General features: G+C 43.6%; 1 protein-coding gene across 1 annotated transcript; it reads right to left on the bottom strand.

The window, feature by feature from the left end:
* Positions 1 to 249: 249 nt before the first annotated feature.
* Positions 250 to 18,620, bottom strand: STIP1 (stress induced phosphoprotein 1). Its single transcript, XM_083164171.1, is given in 15 exon segments — positions 250 to 572; positions 1,876 to 2,048; positions 3,270 to 3,373; positions 4,392 to 4,428; positions 5,053 to 5,177; positions 8,625 to 8,721; positions 10,643 to 10,763; positions 11,553 to 11,655; positions 11,793 to 11,919; positions 13,147 to 13,315; positions 13,444 to 13,585; positions 13,685 to 13,826; positions 15,108 to 15,317; positions 18,310 to 18,336; positions 18,339 to 18,620. Coding segments are annotated over 15 exon segments (1,764 nt in total). The 5' UTR covers positions 18,453 to 18,620; the 3' UTR covers positions 250 to 499.
* Between the last annotated feature and the right edge of the window lie 424 nt (positions 18,621 to 19,044).

A 19,044-nucleotide genomic window follows, 5' to 3' on the forward strand; every position in this document is an offset into this window, starting at 1 on the left:
AAAAAGTATCTAAGAGGCAGAGAAATGAAACGAAGGTGACAGAAATACCAGATCCGTAATGGCCACTACCAGACTTCAGAATTTTGCAGGTGTCCAATATTACTATAAAATGTCAGTTAAGAGATATGTCCTAGTACATGAAATATAGATACCGTACATCAATACATTACAAACTAGGTTTATTAATGCTCTTACACTTGGCTCAGCTGAGATCTGCTCCTTGTCATACAAATCAGCAGCACACAGATGTCTCCACGTGCAGCTCTTTATTAACATTATTACAGTCAATAAACTTTAACAATTGGGAAAAGATTGACAGAACAAGAGCAAGAAAGTAGATAGTGTCTGAGGCATGGATCTCCCCACATTCATTGTTGTATCACGTATGTCCCACGGGTCTGTAGGCTCTTCATGTGGGGAGAGCAGAAAAGGGGATGCCAGCAAGGAGAAGGGAGACCAACTCTGAACATGAGGGGAGGTGGAGGGGATGAAGGAGTCATCACCGGATGGCAATTAAACCAATGTCCATCAATTTTTGAATTTTTTGGGCAATAACTGGGTTTTTCAAGTGTCTGCAGAGAAACAAAAATCAAGAAAGTATGTATTAGGCAGGAAGACCTTTAACCTATAGCAAGTACAATGGCTAAAGCAACCCCCCTCTATGTCCACTCCTGTCTGCATATTGTAGGCGTTGACCATGTTTGACCTGTTCTATGTGTCAACTAATAGTGGTAACCCTGCCGACTGCATTCCTGACTCGGTCACCACTTCCCACTTTTTATTGAGAGGTTAGCCTTGCAAAACCTCACTTTTCCACAGCCTTAGAGCGTTTTGGACTGTTCCACATCATCTCCAGCCTATAGACTTCTATGTGGGCAACAAATGAAGTCAATCTATGAAGTGCTTAAATGCTAAGCTTTCTGACACAAACGAATGGCATATCAAGGGGATGTTAGTTTAACATTTCAAAAAGAGGCACCTTTTTAGCAGAAAGGGTGCTAACTTTCAGAAATTGCAGCGGTACAACATTCTCCATCACTGCAAAGTGTCATATCACAGTAACTATGGCTAGGTACAGATGGCGCGGGTCCCAGCTTTGCAGGGGATGGCGGAAGATTCGCCAGCCGCAATCCCCCGCGACGCACGTGCATGTGAGACTATCGCCGGCGCAATGGATCTGGTGAGCGCCGGCCAAAGATGGGACCCGCTACATCTGTATGATAAATAGACCCTAGTCTATCTACAAAATAAGGTAGAGAAACGCACAAGGTGTAGGACCATCTTAAGTAAATCTGGTCACTCAGGGGTTCCTGTGTTCAGACGATAAACGACGCAGGCTTAGAGAGGTCAAACTGTATTTACCAACATTTATCAGGATTAATTTATCAATATGGATCAGGTTAACGTTGAAATACAGATAGAGCCCTCACCATCTATCCCTTTAAGACTCAAGCGGTGCACACACGGTACACTTATCGCTGGCAATATGGTCGCTGAGCGACCATATTGGCAGCGATTGGAGTGTGCACCAGCGATAAATTGCTGTTTTCAGCCCCTGAATGAAGAGACTTCCCCTGCCTCTTCTCCCGGCAGTGTGACATTTTCATCTGCGACCATCTCTGGTCGCAGATGAAAACGGGACACTGAGCAATATGATTGCTGAGCAATATATTGCGAGCGATCACATTGCCCCATGTGTACGCACCTTAAGAGAGCCAACATAATCCCCTTCTGTATTGTTCCATGTATTGTATTGCAGCTGAGAACAATAGATAATAAGCCATTGCTCAGAGAAGGCTAGTTGAAGAAGGCTCCATCTGTATAATACCGTGCCAGATATTCCAGCATGAGTGGTCAGATTTTAGAAGTACTCACTCGCTCAGTGCCTGTGGGTCCTTTTGCATCTGTTCCAGTATAAGTCTCATTGCTGGATCACTCATGATCTGATGCACTTCTGGATCAGACATTGCTCTACGCTTTACATCCTCAGGACTGTCGTTCCGGTGGTACTGGGACATCATGCACCTCTGATAACCATCAGTCGCTTCCTGTGGATGAGAGTTGGTTATAAAATAAATGTAACAATCCTGCAGAGACCTCGTTTGCTTTCCATTGTCTGAAGTCTATATAAAAGTTTTATCCGTCACATGAAACCTTGCGATCAGTCTGGCAAACAAGGCACTCGCTGTACTCTTACCAGCGGTACCATACTGCGACGCTGGTACAAGGCATGGCACACATTCACCCAGTGTAAGCAGTTCTATATGTAAGGACTAAGCTTAGTGCAAAGTAGGTTATGGAGAAATATGGAGAGGAAATATCTGTAACATAATAGTAGTGGAGATTATTTATTAACAGTTATTTATATAACACACACATTCATTCTGCAGTGCTTTACAGAATATTTGGCCATTCACACCAGTCCCTGCCCCAGTGGAGCTTATAATCTATATTCCCTACCACATGTACACGCATTCATTCTAGGGTTCATTTTGCTGGGAGACAATTAACCTACCAGCCATATAGACAGTCGACTTTGGCTTTATGGCAGTGTAGGGTACGAAGCATTGTTCCAGGGGTCTTCTCTACTGTACATGCGCTAACAGCCGGGACTTTGGAGAAGCAAATATAATAATATGGGTGCACTACTATATATGTGCCAGTGTATCTAGGGTTTTGTATTCCTGCCTGGAAAGTCTGCCATCCTATTTACACTTGGTGGGAGTGGACAATCTGCAGCGTGCTCAGGGATCGCACTTCCACACTATAGAACGTATTTTACTCAAAATGTAAAAAAAAGTAATAATTACAGGGCCAAATCAAAAGTATTACTTGTGTAGCCTAGTCAGATGCCCAGGACTATACGTTGTCACCCTGCCTTCACCCACCATTTACCAGGGTGGTTAGTATATGGTGGAGAGATCCGATAGCATGGGGATACTGGCCACATGGGAGGAGGTTCTACACAAATCTCCCCACGAACATGATATGGCAAAGTGCAACATAACCCTATTTTGCTGGAGTAACTCCTAGCTTTAAATGGGGACAGATACTAAGGGGTTTATTTACCAAGATGAGAGTTCTATTTCTGATGGTATGTTGCTACGGGCAAAGAATCAGAATCTACTTATTTAGTACCTTCTAGAAGAGATTAAAAGCATCCGGACCGTACATTCAGTGTATTGCACATTGTACCCTAGTGATTTTCATTATAATTTCTGCTACTATCCAAGTTATGTCTCAGGCCGCAGCATCTATTGGAGTCCTACCTTGCATGCAGAGTCCAGTTCCAGGGCTTTCTGATAAGCATCCATAGCCTTAGTGTAATCTTTCATGGCCTCCAGCGCTGAAGCCTTGCGAGTGTAGCCTCTTACTGGAGGGAAAAAAGGCAGTGTTATGCCAACATGGTCAGGCATTGCACTACAGATCTACCACTTATAGGCAAAGTATTCTGTCTTCTCAGATGCAAGTGCTTGCATAACCACTGCATACATTGGGGCAGATGTATTAAGCCTGACAAATAGATAAACTGGTGATACAGTGGAAGGAGATGAGGCACCAGACAATCAGCTGTGTTTGAAATATGACAGTTGGGAGTTAGTTGGATGGGTCACGGGCAGATGTATTAAGCCCTAACAAGAGATAAATGCAAGGGTGATAGAGAGATAAATGTCCAGCCAATCAGCTCCTTACTGACTTTTTTCAAACACAGCCTGTAACATGGCAGTTAGCAGGTCATTGGCTGGACGTTTAGCTCTCTTTATCACCCTTGCATTTATCTCTGGTTAAGGCTTAATACATCTGCCCCATTATCTCTTCACCTGTGTATCTCTTCATACAACTGCCCCACTGTGCCTATATGTTTAGCATATCTGTGTACCACACAGAAGGCCTTAAAACAAGAAGTGGCAGTTAGGTATTCCAGTGTTCACGGTGGGCTGTTTTAGCAGGGCGCTGCGCCCTGCTTGATTTTTAAAGGGCAAGATGCGCCCTGCCCCTCTCACAGCGCCCCGCTAAAACAGCCTGCCTCCTACTCTTCTGGTGGTACCGGGGAAGCCGGTGCCGCAGTAGATAGCGATGCCCGGCGCTTCCACGGCAGTGCAGAGCCTTCGGGGCGGCCGGGCCCGCCCCCTTCAGTGACGGCGGCGGCTGGGCCCTCCCCTTTTAGTCACATCGGTGGCCCGGGACCGCCCCCTTGATGCTGCCCCCGTGCAGCGGCGCCCTACCCGCCCCTAGAAGGAACACTATATTCTGTAGGCTGAAAGACTAACCTCACGTATTGGTGCACCCTTATGAACGCACAATTAAATAACATATTCTGTAGTAGAAATAAATACAAGACACACATGCTGTAGCAGAATGTCCCATGCACAAAGCATTTAAGAACTTACTGAATGCGGGTTCTAGTCGTATACACTCCTCACAATCCTGGACACAGAGAACAAAGGGTTAGAATTCACATTCTGTCAAGTCGCCAAGTATTGTATGCAGTTCAGTCTTCATTTACATTGCTCACATTATGAAATAAAACAGTAACAAGGATGTTTAACACAGAGACACCGGCCAGTGTCCTAAATACCATTTCCGGTGTCTAACTAGACACCTTTGACGCCAACAGTGGTCGATCTTGTAACAGGTCAATCTAGACAGCATCGATCAACTATCCTCATAGCTAGCACAAAATGATCAAATGGATAGTTAGACAGTAATAGGAGATTTGCTCATTCTGACTGTAGCCTATTGATCAATAAGATTTCACAAGGGGATACTTATTAGTGACTAGCCAGAGAAATAGAAATGCAAATGTCACACAGACTGCAATGTACGGTTATATCATTCAGGGGAAAAAGCCATAAGCAAATTATTGCAAATGTAGCAACTACCCTGGAACATTTACAGCTTTTATGCCCGTGTTTCACTGTTAATGGTTATCTGGAAAAGTTCTAAGACACTAGGACAAGGTGGGTGCAAAAAAAAAAAAAAAAAAAAAATTATATATATATTCCCCCAGAGTAGTTTCTAAACAAACTATGTTACCCATCCCGTAACCACCTTAAGTGCAAGCTGGAACTCCAGTAGTTTGGTGTAACATGCTGCTCTGTTGCTGTACAGTTTGGCATCTTTAGGATTCCTCTTAATTGCCTCTGTGTACTGTTTTGTTGCTTGAGGGTAATCTCCTGCAGAGAGAATATATAAATTATCCAAATACGTACAAGACCAGTACCTGCTGCATTTTTTATTTTATTTCTCGAAGGATTGCAAAAGTGAAAAACACACACACATAAGACTAGGTTTTATACCTTCATAAGAGGTAAAATCAGAATATAAAAAGTTAAAAATTGGTTAGAAAAGGGGAAACCCTTGAATGTCCCTACTAGGTGCAATGCTCCAACTTCTCCTCATTGCCACAGAGACTTCTTTTTAGAGCAGTAGACCCTCACCAAACCAAAGAACCTAAGTAGGACCTGCACACTCAGCCAAGCCTTAGCCTCTAGTAAGGCGACTCATAGTTCGTTCTGCACACAGATAAACAGAAGATTATACAGCGTGCCCTAACCTGGGTACACACAAGTGTGCGATCTTCAGCTGACTAGGTAAATGTTTCTGATCAGCTGGGCTGTGTATGTACCCAGCTTTGCCCTCCTGTTAGGCGAGATAGCAGCTCCTCTAAGGGGGTCGGGCACGATAGAGGTTACCTTCTAATCAGACTGTTGCAAGAGTACTACTAGTCATTTATGTGCCAACATTCTGGCATCAACACAGCTAACACACTGATACAATGGACATCCTGTTCGCCCACTATCGGGGTAGATAACACTATAGCAAGGCAGAGTATGTCAAAATTAAGAAACTAAAAATGGCAGACACATCCAGCACACCCCACCCATCTCAGAATCAACTAATTCAAGAGCAAGTTTGGGTTCTAACATCTTTGAATCCCAAGCGGTCTGCAAATTAGGGAATAACAAAAAAAAAACAAAAAAAAAAAAAAACAACTGAACAAACCCTTGCCGCCTAACCCTATACACTCAGCAGGAGGAGGAGTTTGCAGGTGCACACTAAATATAAATGCTAAACCTTTTAATAACTTTGCTATATTGCATTGGAGGTTATTAGCATAATGATGGCCATTATTATCGGCTTGTCCACCACGTCCAGGTTACCTCAATAGGACAAGTCCCTAACACTACTCTGAGACAGGTCCAAGGCACAGGACCCCCCAGGCCAGCCCAGCAGAGCCACCCCATGGCATCACATTAGTGTGAAATTGAAGTGAAAGTAAAAGGGATAGGGGAAATTATATGTGATAAGACTTACCTAAGTAAGAGGTAATAATAAATGTGAAGGGTGCTACATATATATTAAACAAACTAAAGGGGTGAAGGAAAGTGTACGATATGATGGCATCATATCGTACACTTTCCATCACCCCTTTAGTTTGTTTAATATATATGTAGCACCCTTCACATTTATTATCTTACCTAGGTTAGTCTTATCACATATAATTTCCCCTATCCCTTTTACTATCACTTCAATTTCACACTAATGTGATGCCATGGGGTGGCTCTGCTGGGCTGGCCTGGGGGGTCCTGTGCCTTGGACCTGTCTCAGAGTAGTGTTAGGGACTTGTCCTATTGAGGTAACCTGGACGTGGTGGACAAGCCGATAATAATGGCCATCATTATGCTAATAACCTCCAATGCAATATAGCAAAGTTATTAAAAGGTTTAGCATTTATATTTAGTGTGCACCTGCAAACTCCTCCTCCTGCTTGCTGCACTACAGGTCTCAGCAGGTAGCACCTCATATGTCCAGGGTGTGCAGTTTAGGGCCCCTCCCCCTATGTAACCCTATACACTGGCAGTAGTCTGATCTGAAGTGGCATTCTTTACACATAACAGCTCACTGTCCACACATAGGGCCTGATTGCTGGGTTGCAAATCTTCACAGACCAGCAATTGGGCATATGCCGCCCCGCCAGATTTCCTCCCCACCCCTGTGCATGGCTGCAAATGTGTTCACAGCTGTAGAAACAAGAGCACAAGAGGGGGGGGAGAAGAGGAATCCATTCGCAATCACCTCACATTGGAATGGATATTCCCTCGTTTGCGGCTTCACAGGACCTACTCTGCGATGGCCATGAGGAGATGGGAGAGTGCTGCCAACATCAGCGGCTCTTCCTTCCAACAACCCAGGTGCATTCTGCCATTTCTGGGGCACTCCCAGAAAATGCTGGCATTTTGGTTTTTTTTAGGATACAAAAAAAAAAAAAAAAAACTGTAATGGTGCGTACACACGGGTGCAATTTCAGCACATATCGCTGGGAATATGGTCGCTGAGCGACCATATTGCCAGTGATTTGTGTGTGCTGTCGGCGATGAAGCGTGCTCCCGTGTGCAGCCCCTGATGGTCGCTGGAGCTATTTCCCTGCCTCCTACCCCGGCAGAGTCTCCTGATTATCAGCGACCATCTCTGGTCACTGATGAACAGGAGAGACACTCAGCAATATATTGCTCAGCAATATATCTCCCCCGTGTGTACGGGGCTTAAAAGCAGAAAAATCTTACTAAAAAAAAACTGAGCCTTTGGGTGGAGGATAAGGCTACCACAAGAGTGAAGATAGGTTTCTTTTAGTAGTACACGGTTAAGTCGCAATACACTCGGTGAACTCTAAAACTAGAAAAGAAAAATATAGAAACTTGACAGTTTCTATAAACGTTTTTCAATACAAAATGCAATCCAAACACAAAACTTAATCAAAAATATGTTCCCATTAAAATGGGAATCTCCTGAAGTCCAACTGCAAAGGTCATTAATGACTTACAGCTGGAGAGGTCATTGTATGAAATTAGAAGCTTGTAGATGTGCGGTTAGGGTTAATAATCACTCATCTCAGTGTTACAAGAGACATAGCTCCTAGGAGTACACGCCATGTGTCTTCATCTACTTCTTCAAACCACTACTGAACAGAGCAAACAGGCTCTATCCCAGAAGCCCTGCCAACACTCAATAGGAGACCGTATGTTTCCTGCCTGGTAGTGCTCAGCTGCTGCTGGACGGTGGGTTCTGCAGTCATACCCTCACTGCATTGTAGCCCTGACAATACTGTGGGCGCCAGTCTCAGCTTGTCTACAATCTATATTATTCTGTAGGTCGTTTTCTTGTTTTGCTCATTTGTTTATGCACTGCGGAATCCTAGTGGCACCATATAAATATACAATATTAATACATACATACATACACTCACACACCATATTCCCCCTCCCGCTTATTTAGAGTGTGTGGGGCACCACACTTTACTACGGCTCTATTCCATTGGAATAATCTTACACCCCTGACTGAGTTCTCCATACTTACCACTTCTGGTCCACCATGATTATCCATGAACTGATTCTATGGCGCCCTTAGGAATGTTCGCTTATAAAACAAAAGTCCCTATTATTTATTTACAGTTTCTTCTATAGCGCAGCAGATTCCGTTGCACTTTACAATAGTAGACAGGGATAAAACAAACTGGGTAACAGACAGATTTGGGGGTTAGAGGGCCCTGCTGCAAGCTTACAATCTATAGGGATACAGTACAGTTCCTGACATGCTCAGCACTAGGAGGAGTGCACACTTACCTTTTTGAAAAGCTTCATTGCCCTTACTCTTTGCCTCCAAAGCAAGCTCAGGATTAATGTATGCAAGACGCTCTTGTTCTTTCAGAATTTTCTCCGCCTAAAGAGTCAGATACAGAAATTTTAGTGGTCAATATTACATGTAGTATAATGTATCCCATTAAATTGGACAGATGACACAATGTCCAATGTTAAAATAGTTATACAGGGAAATAGTTTGGGTACCAGATACCCTTCCCCCTTCCTGTTTGCTGCCTTTACCTGCTGGCCTCAACTAGGCACTGCCTATCTGTGGTCATGGTCACTACTGCTGCTAGACAGACTTCCGAGGATTAATACATCAGTAAAAAGAGTCAAGCATTTCTCCTGCATTGTGACAAACTGGATCACACTACACTAATTTAGACCAGTGGAGGACGACTACCTTTCTCCAGGATGGGATTGGCAATAGCCACAAACAATTGCAATGGCTCCCTGCTAAGAACAGAACAGTTTTGAACCTTTCATTCAACTTATTGGTAATATCAGTTGACCGCAATACTAGTATACCCAGGTTGGACTTCCAATATCTAGATGCCTTATTGTTGCTATAGATCCAGGTCTGTAAGAGATTAAGTAATCTAGTTCCACCTAATGGGACCAGTTACTAAGCAGTCTAGTTGGTACCAGAAAGTGGATTCTCATTTTAAAATGAATGCAGCAAGGTTCCCGGAACACGCCAACTTCTCCCCGTCAGGCCAGTGTGCTGCCACAGACCCAGATGTAATGATGGGCTCACCATCCACTATGGTGAGACATCAGGTAATGAGACAGTATAGGCATATGTGTAACGGGTGCATGGAGTGTGTGTGTGGCACCACACTGCACACCATCACAGTGCCAGAAAGTATGTACCCTGGCAAACATGGCATTATTTTCACATGCACAGACTAGCCAATATCAATTAGCACTTTTTGCACCACAGACAGGACCAATTGGAAAAATGCGCCACTTTACCTTATAACAAACCTCTATTGTCCCATAGATTGAAAGCATTGCCCTCTTACTGTATATATAAAGAGTGCCCACTTAGATGTTCATAAAATAAATTTCAGCCATATAAGGGTAGCTTATATGATCGCAAATGACTGGTGGAACTACACATCCCAGTATACCCTACCAGTTCAGTTTTTACACTTGGGAGTGGCAGACATTACCTACCCCTGTTCTAGACTCCATATCCAGTATCACTAAAATATGAACTGTATGTAAAAGATGCACTTTATCTATTTGACTTTAGAAACTAATAAAAATGAGAGCTGGGTGGACATTACAATTCCCCTTGATGGGTATTCAATATCAAGGTGCTCTCCTCTCTTCAATGTGAAGATTAATGGTAAAGTAGGGGGTCTTCACAATGGTGGTTTGTACGCCAGTGTCACCGAAGCCAAGTAAACTATTTTTATAGTACATATTTTTATCAGTTTTTGGTTTAAAAATGTATGAATTAAATGTTGACCAGCGTGTAATACATAATGAGGGAAATTTACTAAAGGAAATTTGTAAAAAAATAAAAGTGTATTCGTATCCAGAAATACACTTATTTTTGACATTTACTATCCTGAAAATACGGCCATTCGTATTGATAGCACACCAATACGACTACGAATTGCCGTATTTTCGGGATAGTAAATGTCAAAAATAAGTGTATTTCTGGATACAAATACACCTATTTTTTTTTTTACAAATTTCCTTTAGTAAATTTCCCCCAATATATCCGTAAAAAGCATGATATTGTGATCACCATTTCCAGTCCTTGCTTTAAGGACAGCTTTAAATGAGGCCCTATGTATTATATTATATGTGCTCAGCATACTTTTTATAGTAGAGCTCTTGTGTGTAGTGTTTATCCTTAGGTGAAAGAATAAGGATGAAAAAGCGAATAACTCACTCTCATGCTTAGTCTTCCTAGAATATTGATGTGGTGCATTTGGGATACAATAAAAAAATAGTTATAGGATGATTACTACACCCATGCTGACCTGCTGACATTTCTTGAGTACTTCTGGAACTCTGTGCTCTGCTAGAGATTTGTTGTAGAAGTGAATGGCCTCTTTGTATTGCTCTTCTTTGTAATGGGAGTTTCCAATACGGGCATATGCTCTGCAAAGAGAACAAAGGTGACGTTATGGATACACACGGGAGTATAGCTTTTGCTTCCATGTCCGCTTGGCAGAATCGGTCACACGGACTACACTGATGAAGTAAAGTCTCACTAGCTCTCAGCTTTCTTGCTGTAGCCTGCATGATCTACAGCTATATTTCGGGCAAGTGGCTTTAAGCTGAATCTTTAAATATTGTACCTCAAGCCCCAGTGCTAGATTCTACTGAAGGCATAATTACCAAAAGATTGCTTGTTCAATATGGAGTCAATTTACAGAACGCTCATTCATTTTATAAAAAAATATGTTGCAAAACAAAAAAAACCTCCACATCATATCTAGAACTGTAAGAAAAACATTCGTTATACCAGTGGTTCCTAACTTGGAGCCACAAGGCACCTGCCGGTTGTCACTTAGTGGTCTAGTACAACAATCAAGGTATACATTATTCTGGTCGACTCGCAAGGCCTTTCGCAGCCTTGCGAGTCCACCAGTTGCCGCCCGCCCCACTGTCTTAGTGTACCACATCCCTCGCATGGCTTGCTGCGCTCGGCACACTATTTTATTCTCCCTCCATGCCCTAGTGGATGGTAGGGCATGAAATACCGCCTGTCAGCACAGGTCGGCTGAAAATTTAGTAAAAAACAAAAAACGCATGTCTACCCTTTGACCATGTCGACCTGGCGTGTGTAGACCTCTTGACCATGTCAACTTTTTGACCCTGTCGACCATATGACTGTCTACCATGTCAGTCTATGATCAGTCCGGATACCCTTCTTTCAACACTCACTTGGCAATCTGGCGATAGTCCTCGCGGTTTTCTCTTCCTACTTCAATGGCAGTCTCACATAACTCTCTGCACTGATTGTAATTCCCTTGTTCAAAATATACAGCTGTATAACAAGGATACAAACAGGTCAATGACACATAAGATCTATAGCGAAGAATAAACTTCTGTGGTAAATAAAAATAAAAAACAACAACAACAACAACAACAACTCTATAGACTCCATGCAAGTTAGAAACTTACCTGCCTGATTTGTAATATAGGCCATGTTAGTTGGATCAAGTTCCCTGGCCTGTCCATAATGTTTCAGAGCTGTATCAAAATCTTTCTTCTTGTAAGCTTCATTGCCCAGCTCTTTTTCCTTCTGAGCCTGAGGGGAACAACACACTTCACTGAGTTTCCCCTTCGACAAATATCTAGGACTTAACCCTGTCAATAAAGCTGCCATTCTGGAGATCCCATACATCCAAAAGAATGTTTAGAATTGCATACTAAATGATGGAGACCGCACTCTGCCAGAAGAATCACCGCCTTTGGACCCCTTATTATATATTTTTATCTTAAATCACAATACAGAGAAAAATATGTTCCAGGGTTCCTTTTTTTTTTGCAACGCATTGTCTGGCCGTAACTTTCTACACAGAAACCACTACGAGTTCTGATTAGCAATCCATGCTGAATTAGGCCCTAAAATATGAACAATTATAAAACTTGCTTAATAGTTCCAAATACTTTTTTTTGTGGAACCAATCGATTAAGCCAAGGAGAGTGAGTCTCTGCCTGGAACGCAATGGTTTCTTATTCTGACAAGAAAACAGACTTTCAGTTATTTTGCAGATCAAGCTAAACCCCCTATTTATTTTCCCTAAAAATAAGGTAAAGCACCAAAAGTTCATCCTGGTATAAATAACGATAATAGTAGATGTAAAACATCTGGGGTGAAATTTAATAGGATGAGAGAATCAGAAAGGTGAGAGATTTGGTAAGAAATCTCCAGGTTTTTTTAAAGCAGCAATCATTTATGCTGCAAAATCAAACTGGTTTTGCAGTGTAAATTATTTCCGCATTAAAAAAAAAAAAACCTGGATATTTCTTACCAAATCTCTCATCCTATGATAGAAAGGTGTGCCATGATGCTCCGAGAGTCGAGATTCCGATGGTCAGTATATCGACATCGGAATCCCCACTGCCTGTACTAGGACAGGAGGGGAGCACAATGAAGCCCTTTGCGGGCTCCCCTCGCTAAGTTCGCCACAGGTTGGGATGCTCTCCTCTATGGGGTCATGGAACCCGAGGGAGAATAGCCCCTGTCAGTCGGAATCTCAAATGTAGGATAGTTAACAGTATTGATTCCGATGTCAGTATACTGACTGTTGAAATCCCCAACTGTTGGAGCGTCATCCAGCTCTAGTGTTCCCTGTAAGCTTCTTTTGCAGGGTGAAGCACCCTGCCCATTTTTAATACCTCAAAATGCATCCTGCCCTTTGTGTGGCACTGTGCGCCCAACAAGCACCCAAAAGGTGTTGAGGTAGTGAAGCTCTTATGGAGGTAATCCAAACTTACAAAACACTGAACCCTACATCATTCAAATGCTCACCTGTTTTTTGTTTTCAGGGAGATCTTCTTCCATTGGCTCAGGCTGTGTCTTCTTTTGAGGTTGAGGGGGAGGTGGCGCTGGAGGCTCCTCCTCTTCATCATCAACACTTCCAAGATCCACTCCAAGTAGCACACTTAGAGTCGTCATGACTCGTGGGTCCTGCAGCTTCCTGTAAAGTTAAAGAAGTTCTAAGAACGGACACTTTAAAAATATCGAAACAATCTACTACTCATTCTGAAAAAAAAAACCCAGACATCTTCAAAACTTAACAAATGAAGAAATGAAGATCTTACTCACGTGCCAAGATCAGATGGCTTGTTTCGCAGTTGCTCTATTAACTCTTTGTAACTGGGGTCACTAAGGAGGGCTCGTGTACGGGGGTCAGATTCCAGCTTCTGGAATAAGTTTGGGGAATTGAAAGGATTCATAAACTTCCTCTCTGTGAAAGGAAAAAAAAAAAAAAGATAGAAAATGAATGAGACATACAGTATGTAAGCGAAGAAACATGTATTTTACTCCACGCGATCTTGTTTAGTACCAGCTAGCCTTGCTTCCATATTCTGTAGACCCTCTTTCAGCTGTGCATTTGTTGGCTCGTGTCTAAGGCCCTCCTCATAGGTCTTCTTTGCCTCTTCAAAGCGATTAAGAAATTCCAGAGCTGCGGCTTTTCTGGAATAACCCTGTATAATAATAGCTATAAGTCAACAGAAAGTTTGCAATTTGCATACATCTTTATGTATAAACCGTCATCTGACATTGTTTATCTTATGCTTTAAAACTGCATAACAAATCCATGACATGACTAACTATCTGCTCTACAGGAGGCTTCTGGCCTCCATGAGCTCACCTGCATTATGGTTTAACACAGGGATGGGGAACCTCCAGGCCTCCAACTGTTGAACTACACATCTCAGCATGCCCTGCTACAGGTTTGCTATTTGGCCCTGCTAAACCTGTTGCAAGGAATGCTGGGATATGTAGTTGAACAACAGCTGGAGGGCCAAGGGTTCCTCATCTCTGGTTTAACAGGAACTGCCCCAGTCAAACTCCCCTTGTGCCACAGTCCCAAGAGCAGTTTATGGCCGGGAGAATTTTGTTATGCCGTTCCACTTGTGTGACGGCATTAAGAAAGCAGAGACAATAAGGGTGCTAAACACATGTGGTTGTAAATGGAGACAAACTACATTTACTTCTGAATGCCCATAAAGTAACTTTGTGTGTAATGTAGATATTGGATTACTGTAAGCATTTTAACTAACAGATGACATGGAACTTTTTTTCTTATGCTTTATTTCACCAAAAAAGTCATCAAGGTGACTATACCAAAATACGTCACTTCACTTACAGCAATATTTCCCAACGCGCAACATTTGAATCTCTTGCCAAACTCACTACAAGCTTCTGTCCCTGGTTACACAGGTTCAATTGACCTGCACTCTGGAATGTTCTCCCTGGCACAAGACTTTTTTTTCTTAAGAACCCACAAAAACACCACAGGTCACACAGAATTTGAACGCACCTTTCTACACTCAATCTTCTGACCTCGGTCCAATTCTGCGGTGTGTGCAGATCACATAGCCCACTACACATTTATTATCCTGGCAAAAAGTCTGGACCAACATAGCCCTTATCCTCTTGTAATGAACTCATATTATCCGATATGCCTGTAAGCAGGTGTGCAGGAAACTATTCACCTCTAGATTACTACTCAGTATAGATTACAGAGTTTGGTCTTCATTTAAAAATGCAAATAACTATTCTGGCAATATATGTACAGTTGGACAAATGCTGAGCTTGGAACACCATAGTCATTTATAAAATAAGCAGCAATAAAGGAAGGGTGTTCCTAAACAAAACGGGACATTAAATGGTGGAATGGAGGCAGAATACAAATGATTTTTGTGCATCAGACACAGCCATAACATGATTAATGATTTTGTCTAGCGGAGACCACAGCATACCTTGCCCCAGTCGGGTTTCAGCTCAACCGTTTTGCAGCCATCTTCCAGGGCTTTGGCATATTCTTTCTTTTTGGCATAGGCCGCAGAGCGGTTACTATACAACACATGGCTTTTGGGGTCTAGCTTGATGGCTTCTGTGTAGTATTTCACTGCTTCGTCCAAATTTCCAGCTGAAAGAGCTTTGTTGCCCTTCTCTTTTAATTCGTTTGCCTGACAAAGGGATAGATTAAATACAAGTGGGTTTTAGAGAACAATAGCACAGCCTGCAATTTTTATTTTATTTACATTTACAATATACTGTATAATAGTGTTCATTCTAGCACCCACCATCTTTGAAAACCCATGCAGTTCCTGCTCACTGCCTGGGGTGTCACTGTCTGCTGTGGTGTTTCTAGCACAGGTCTGGTTTGAATATCAGTGCTGATATACATACTGAACTGTGCTAGAAGCACTACAGCAGACAGCGACACCCCATGCAGGGAAGAGGAACTGCATGGGTCTACAAAGATGGCGGGTGCTAGAATGAACACTATATAACACACACACACAATCTATTACGGAACGCATATATAATGCGATCTGAGTGGAATATTACCGCCCAGGATCGCATTGTAATGTGTGATCCTATCACAGGGATGGATCATCCTGCACAGGAGCCCGTACCTGCAATGTGCTCAGTCGGGTACCAGGGGGGTCTGTGCAAACGGTAAGCATTGACTCCATGTAGACCCCACTGCAGTCTGTAGCCCAAAAGCTACAATGGGCTACCGCCATCTCAGAATGGTGGTAGCCCAGGGACCAGACGCTGCCCGAAGTGGATACATTGGGCAGCTTTGTATGCCCCTCATAGTAACCTATGGGGGATGCGGCTGGCAGCGGTGCAGGAGGGATTGGAGATTCCAGCTGCGGTATCTCCTGATATATTCAGGTGATACTTAATATTTGCAGCTAACCTGTTTTAGGGGCTTTAGCCACAAATAATAAATAAATGTGCCCCTAAGTAAGATAACTGTACTGTAAAAGCATAGCATATGTTGTCTACATATTGAAATGAAGTGGGTAACAAATGCACCAGCGTCTAAGGTTCCTCACATATGTGCCAAGGCTACCCAGCTACCATGCCAGGGCCTGAATGAAACACACAGCTTCTGTCTGGCTTGCCTTACCTTACAACCCCCAGGTTACTGTAGGACACCCTTTTAAGTAATACTGGGCTGCTAAATTTAACAACTATGTGGGTAAATAATCATGCAGCCGGCTTAGTGTTGAGAGTTCTTTTATGTGCTATACAATGAGAACGCTGCACATACTAACCCCTTCCTTGCAAGATGCTATCGCCAACCCCAATAGCCCTTCAAATTACTACCTCCCCCGCTCTGAGTCACTCCGGGCAGCGTGGGTTGGATAGAGAAAGAAAGCACAGCTTTAACGATTTTCTTTTCCACAGGCAAGCATACAAACTCCGAGCTGCGGGGCTCTTCTCAAAAGCATAAGTACTGTACACTATAATTTTAGTACTCAATTCAAGATTCAGATAGCAGTGAATAATCCCCCAAAAAAGAAAAATTAAAATAGCTAATCCAAAGAACATATTCCTGCGTGAATACTGGTAAGGTGGCAGGAATACAAACTAACTAGGATTTTGGAATGTTAAATTACTGTAAAATATGGGATTTAAATACAACTATAGCCCTAAGAGTATAGCCCTAAGCACCCATGTTTACAGTGTGACAAATGCCATTTTTAAACACCAGTAACAGCTGTCAGTGTGCAAATCTGAAGAGGCAAGAGACCCCTTCATACTCAATGTATAAGGACAATCATTAAGATTGTTTACACCATTGCTATGACTGGGGTTATTGCCGTGGTGGCGGCTCGGAAAAAGAACAGGTAAATTGCAAATCCAACCCACGTAACGTGCATGGTTGGACAATGTATAGACCTTGGTTAAGGGACAGTGTGAATGGGTTAAACAGGTCATCCCACCTGGGTCCTGTTTACATCTGTTGGAGACAGCGCTTGGAGATGATGTCATCCCCAATTGCCAGCCAAACAGTTCCACTATACCTGTGTGCAAAGTAGTTGTAAACAGCGATGACTAGGAATAACCCAGGTTGGTGCCACAATGTGTCAATATCTATCTATCCCATATCAGAACCATGTTCCAAACCCTGGGTCTAGGATTTTGGTGTGAAAGTAGGACAGATTGCAGTAACTGACTCCTGTATTTTCATCAAAACACTGACCAAGTTTCCAGAAGGTGGGTGACAATTGCCGAACTAGTTTCTGGGCTATTTCCAGTTGAAATACTAAAGTTATAGGACATATGTATAAGATAAAATGATAGTAATAGCAAATATACTCCACACAGATACACAAAGTGGAACATTGTCTTCCAATGTAATGAACCATAATGTGCCCCTGTGGCGTAGACCGGAAGCATTAGCACAGGTCATAGCACTAGCAGCCTCTGCATCGGTGCATCCCACACAAGCGCTGCCCTAGGACCATGAGCGTGCTGCAGCCACAAGTGCACAGGGGTATGGGTAAAAACCGGACCAGGACAAAACCCCCGGACCAGACATCAAACTGCATTTTGGAGCTTTTATCGTCCGGTCCGGGGGGTGTCCTGTCCGGGGGGTGTCCTGCCTGTTACACCTGTCACCAGGTAGTGGAGGAGGGGGAGAATAAAGCCTCCCTGTATGGTCCGGGCATGTAGCAAAAACCGGACGGTCCGGACCACACGGGGAGGCTGTAATCTCCCCTCCCCCACGTCCCTGGTGATAGCTATCACAGGGACACCCCCCGGACAAGACACCCCCCGGACCGGACCCTACAAGCTCCGGACTGCAGATTTTGATGTCCTGTCCCGCGGTCAGGAGTCTAGTCCGGTCCGCTTTTTACATAGTCCCAGTGAACATGAGTTCCCGGGTCCTACATGGCACCTGAGCGAGCAAGGGCACAGCACAGCCCGGCAGCCTCGGGGCGGAGGCCGGCGCCGTACAGTCAGCGGGGTCCCATGGAACTGGCTGTAAAGTTTAGCAACGTGACAGAGCGGGCAGGCCGGTCACTGCTCTCATTCATACCGCCCGGCCACGCACAGGACGCCGGCTTCCATCTTCCCGCAAGCATTAGCATGTCGGGGTGCCAGCCATCAACCTAACCCACTAAGCCGGGCACAGCTTAGTCTGTGCTCTCTTACCTTCTCCATTGCTGCTCTGTGTCTCCGGCCTTTTCCACGCGTCTTCTCGAACCTACTAGAAGATGACAGTTCAAAGCCCACCCAGGAACCGTGATATCATTGGTAAATAGCTTTATTTCTCCACAGTGGATTGGGTGGAACATACGTCCATCAAGAAGCCGCTCCTCTCTCAGCCTTTCGCAAGGTGTTGCCGGACTTCCATAAACCCCGCCTACCGCTAGCCTATTGGTTGCTGAGGGTCTAGTGAACTGGGTGGAATTGGCTGGTGAATTCTGGAAGCTTCTAATCCGAGGATTGGTTGCTTTCAAGGGCTGCTGTGTTCATTGGACCAATGTAACTGTCAATCAGGATATCCCGCCCTTTCTGCCTTCATTGATAAAATGTGACCTCGGAGTCGGGCTGCATGTTTAGACTTTTATTTACTTTTGTTCTCTGTTTCATAGGGGCCGTTTACCATGTAATATTTGTTACTAATTCCCAAAAGTTAACCGCACGTATTAAGTATCACCAGGATGTATGTAGGAGGGACCGCAGCAGGATTCTACAATCCCGCTGCTACACACTTCCTAACTTTAGCAAATCTAGGGGTAGGCTAGCCATCGACGATTGTTTATGGCCGATGTTGAATACTTTTGCCATCGATGTGGGAGAATCAGATGGTTTCCCTACATCAATGGCTAGGTTTTTTTTTAATCTCTTCCAAGGTGCCATGACAAAGAGCTCTGCCACCTCCCC

This window comes from Crinia signifera, chromosome 11, assembly GCF_055691185.1.
Source record: "Crinia signifera chromosome 11, ASM5569118v1, whole genome shotgun sequence".
In the NCBI taxonomy this organism is placed as follows: Eukaryota; Metazoa; Chordata; class Amphibia; order Anura; family Myobatrachidae; genus Crinia; species Crinia signifera.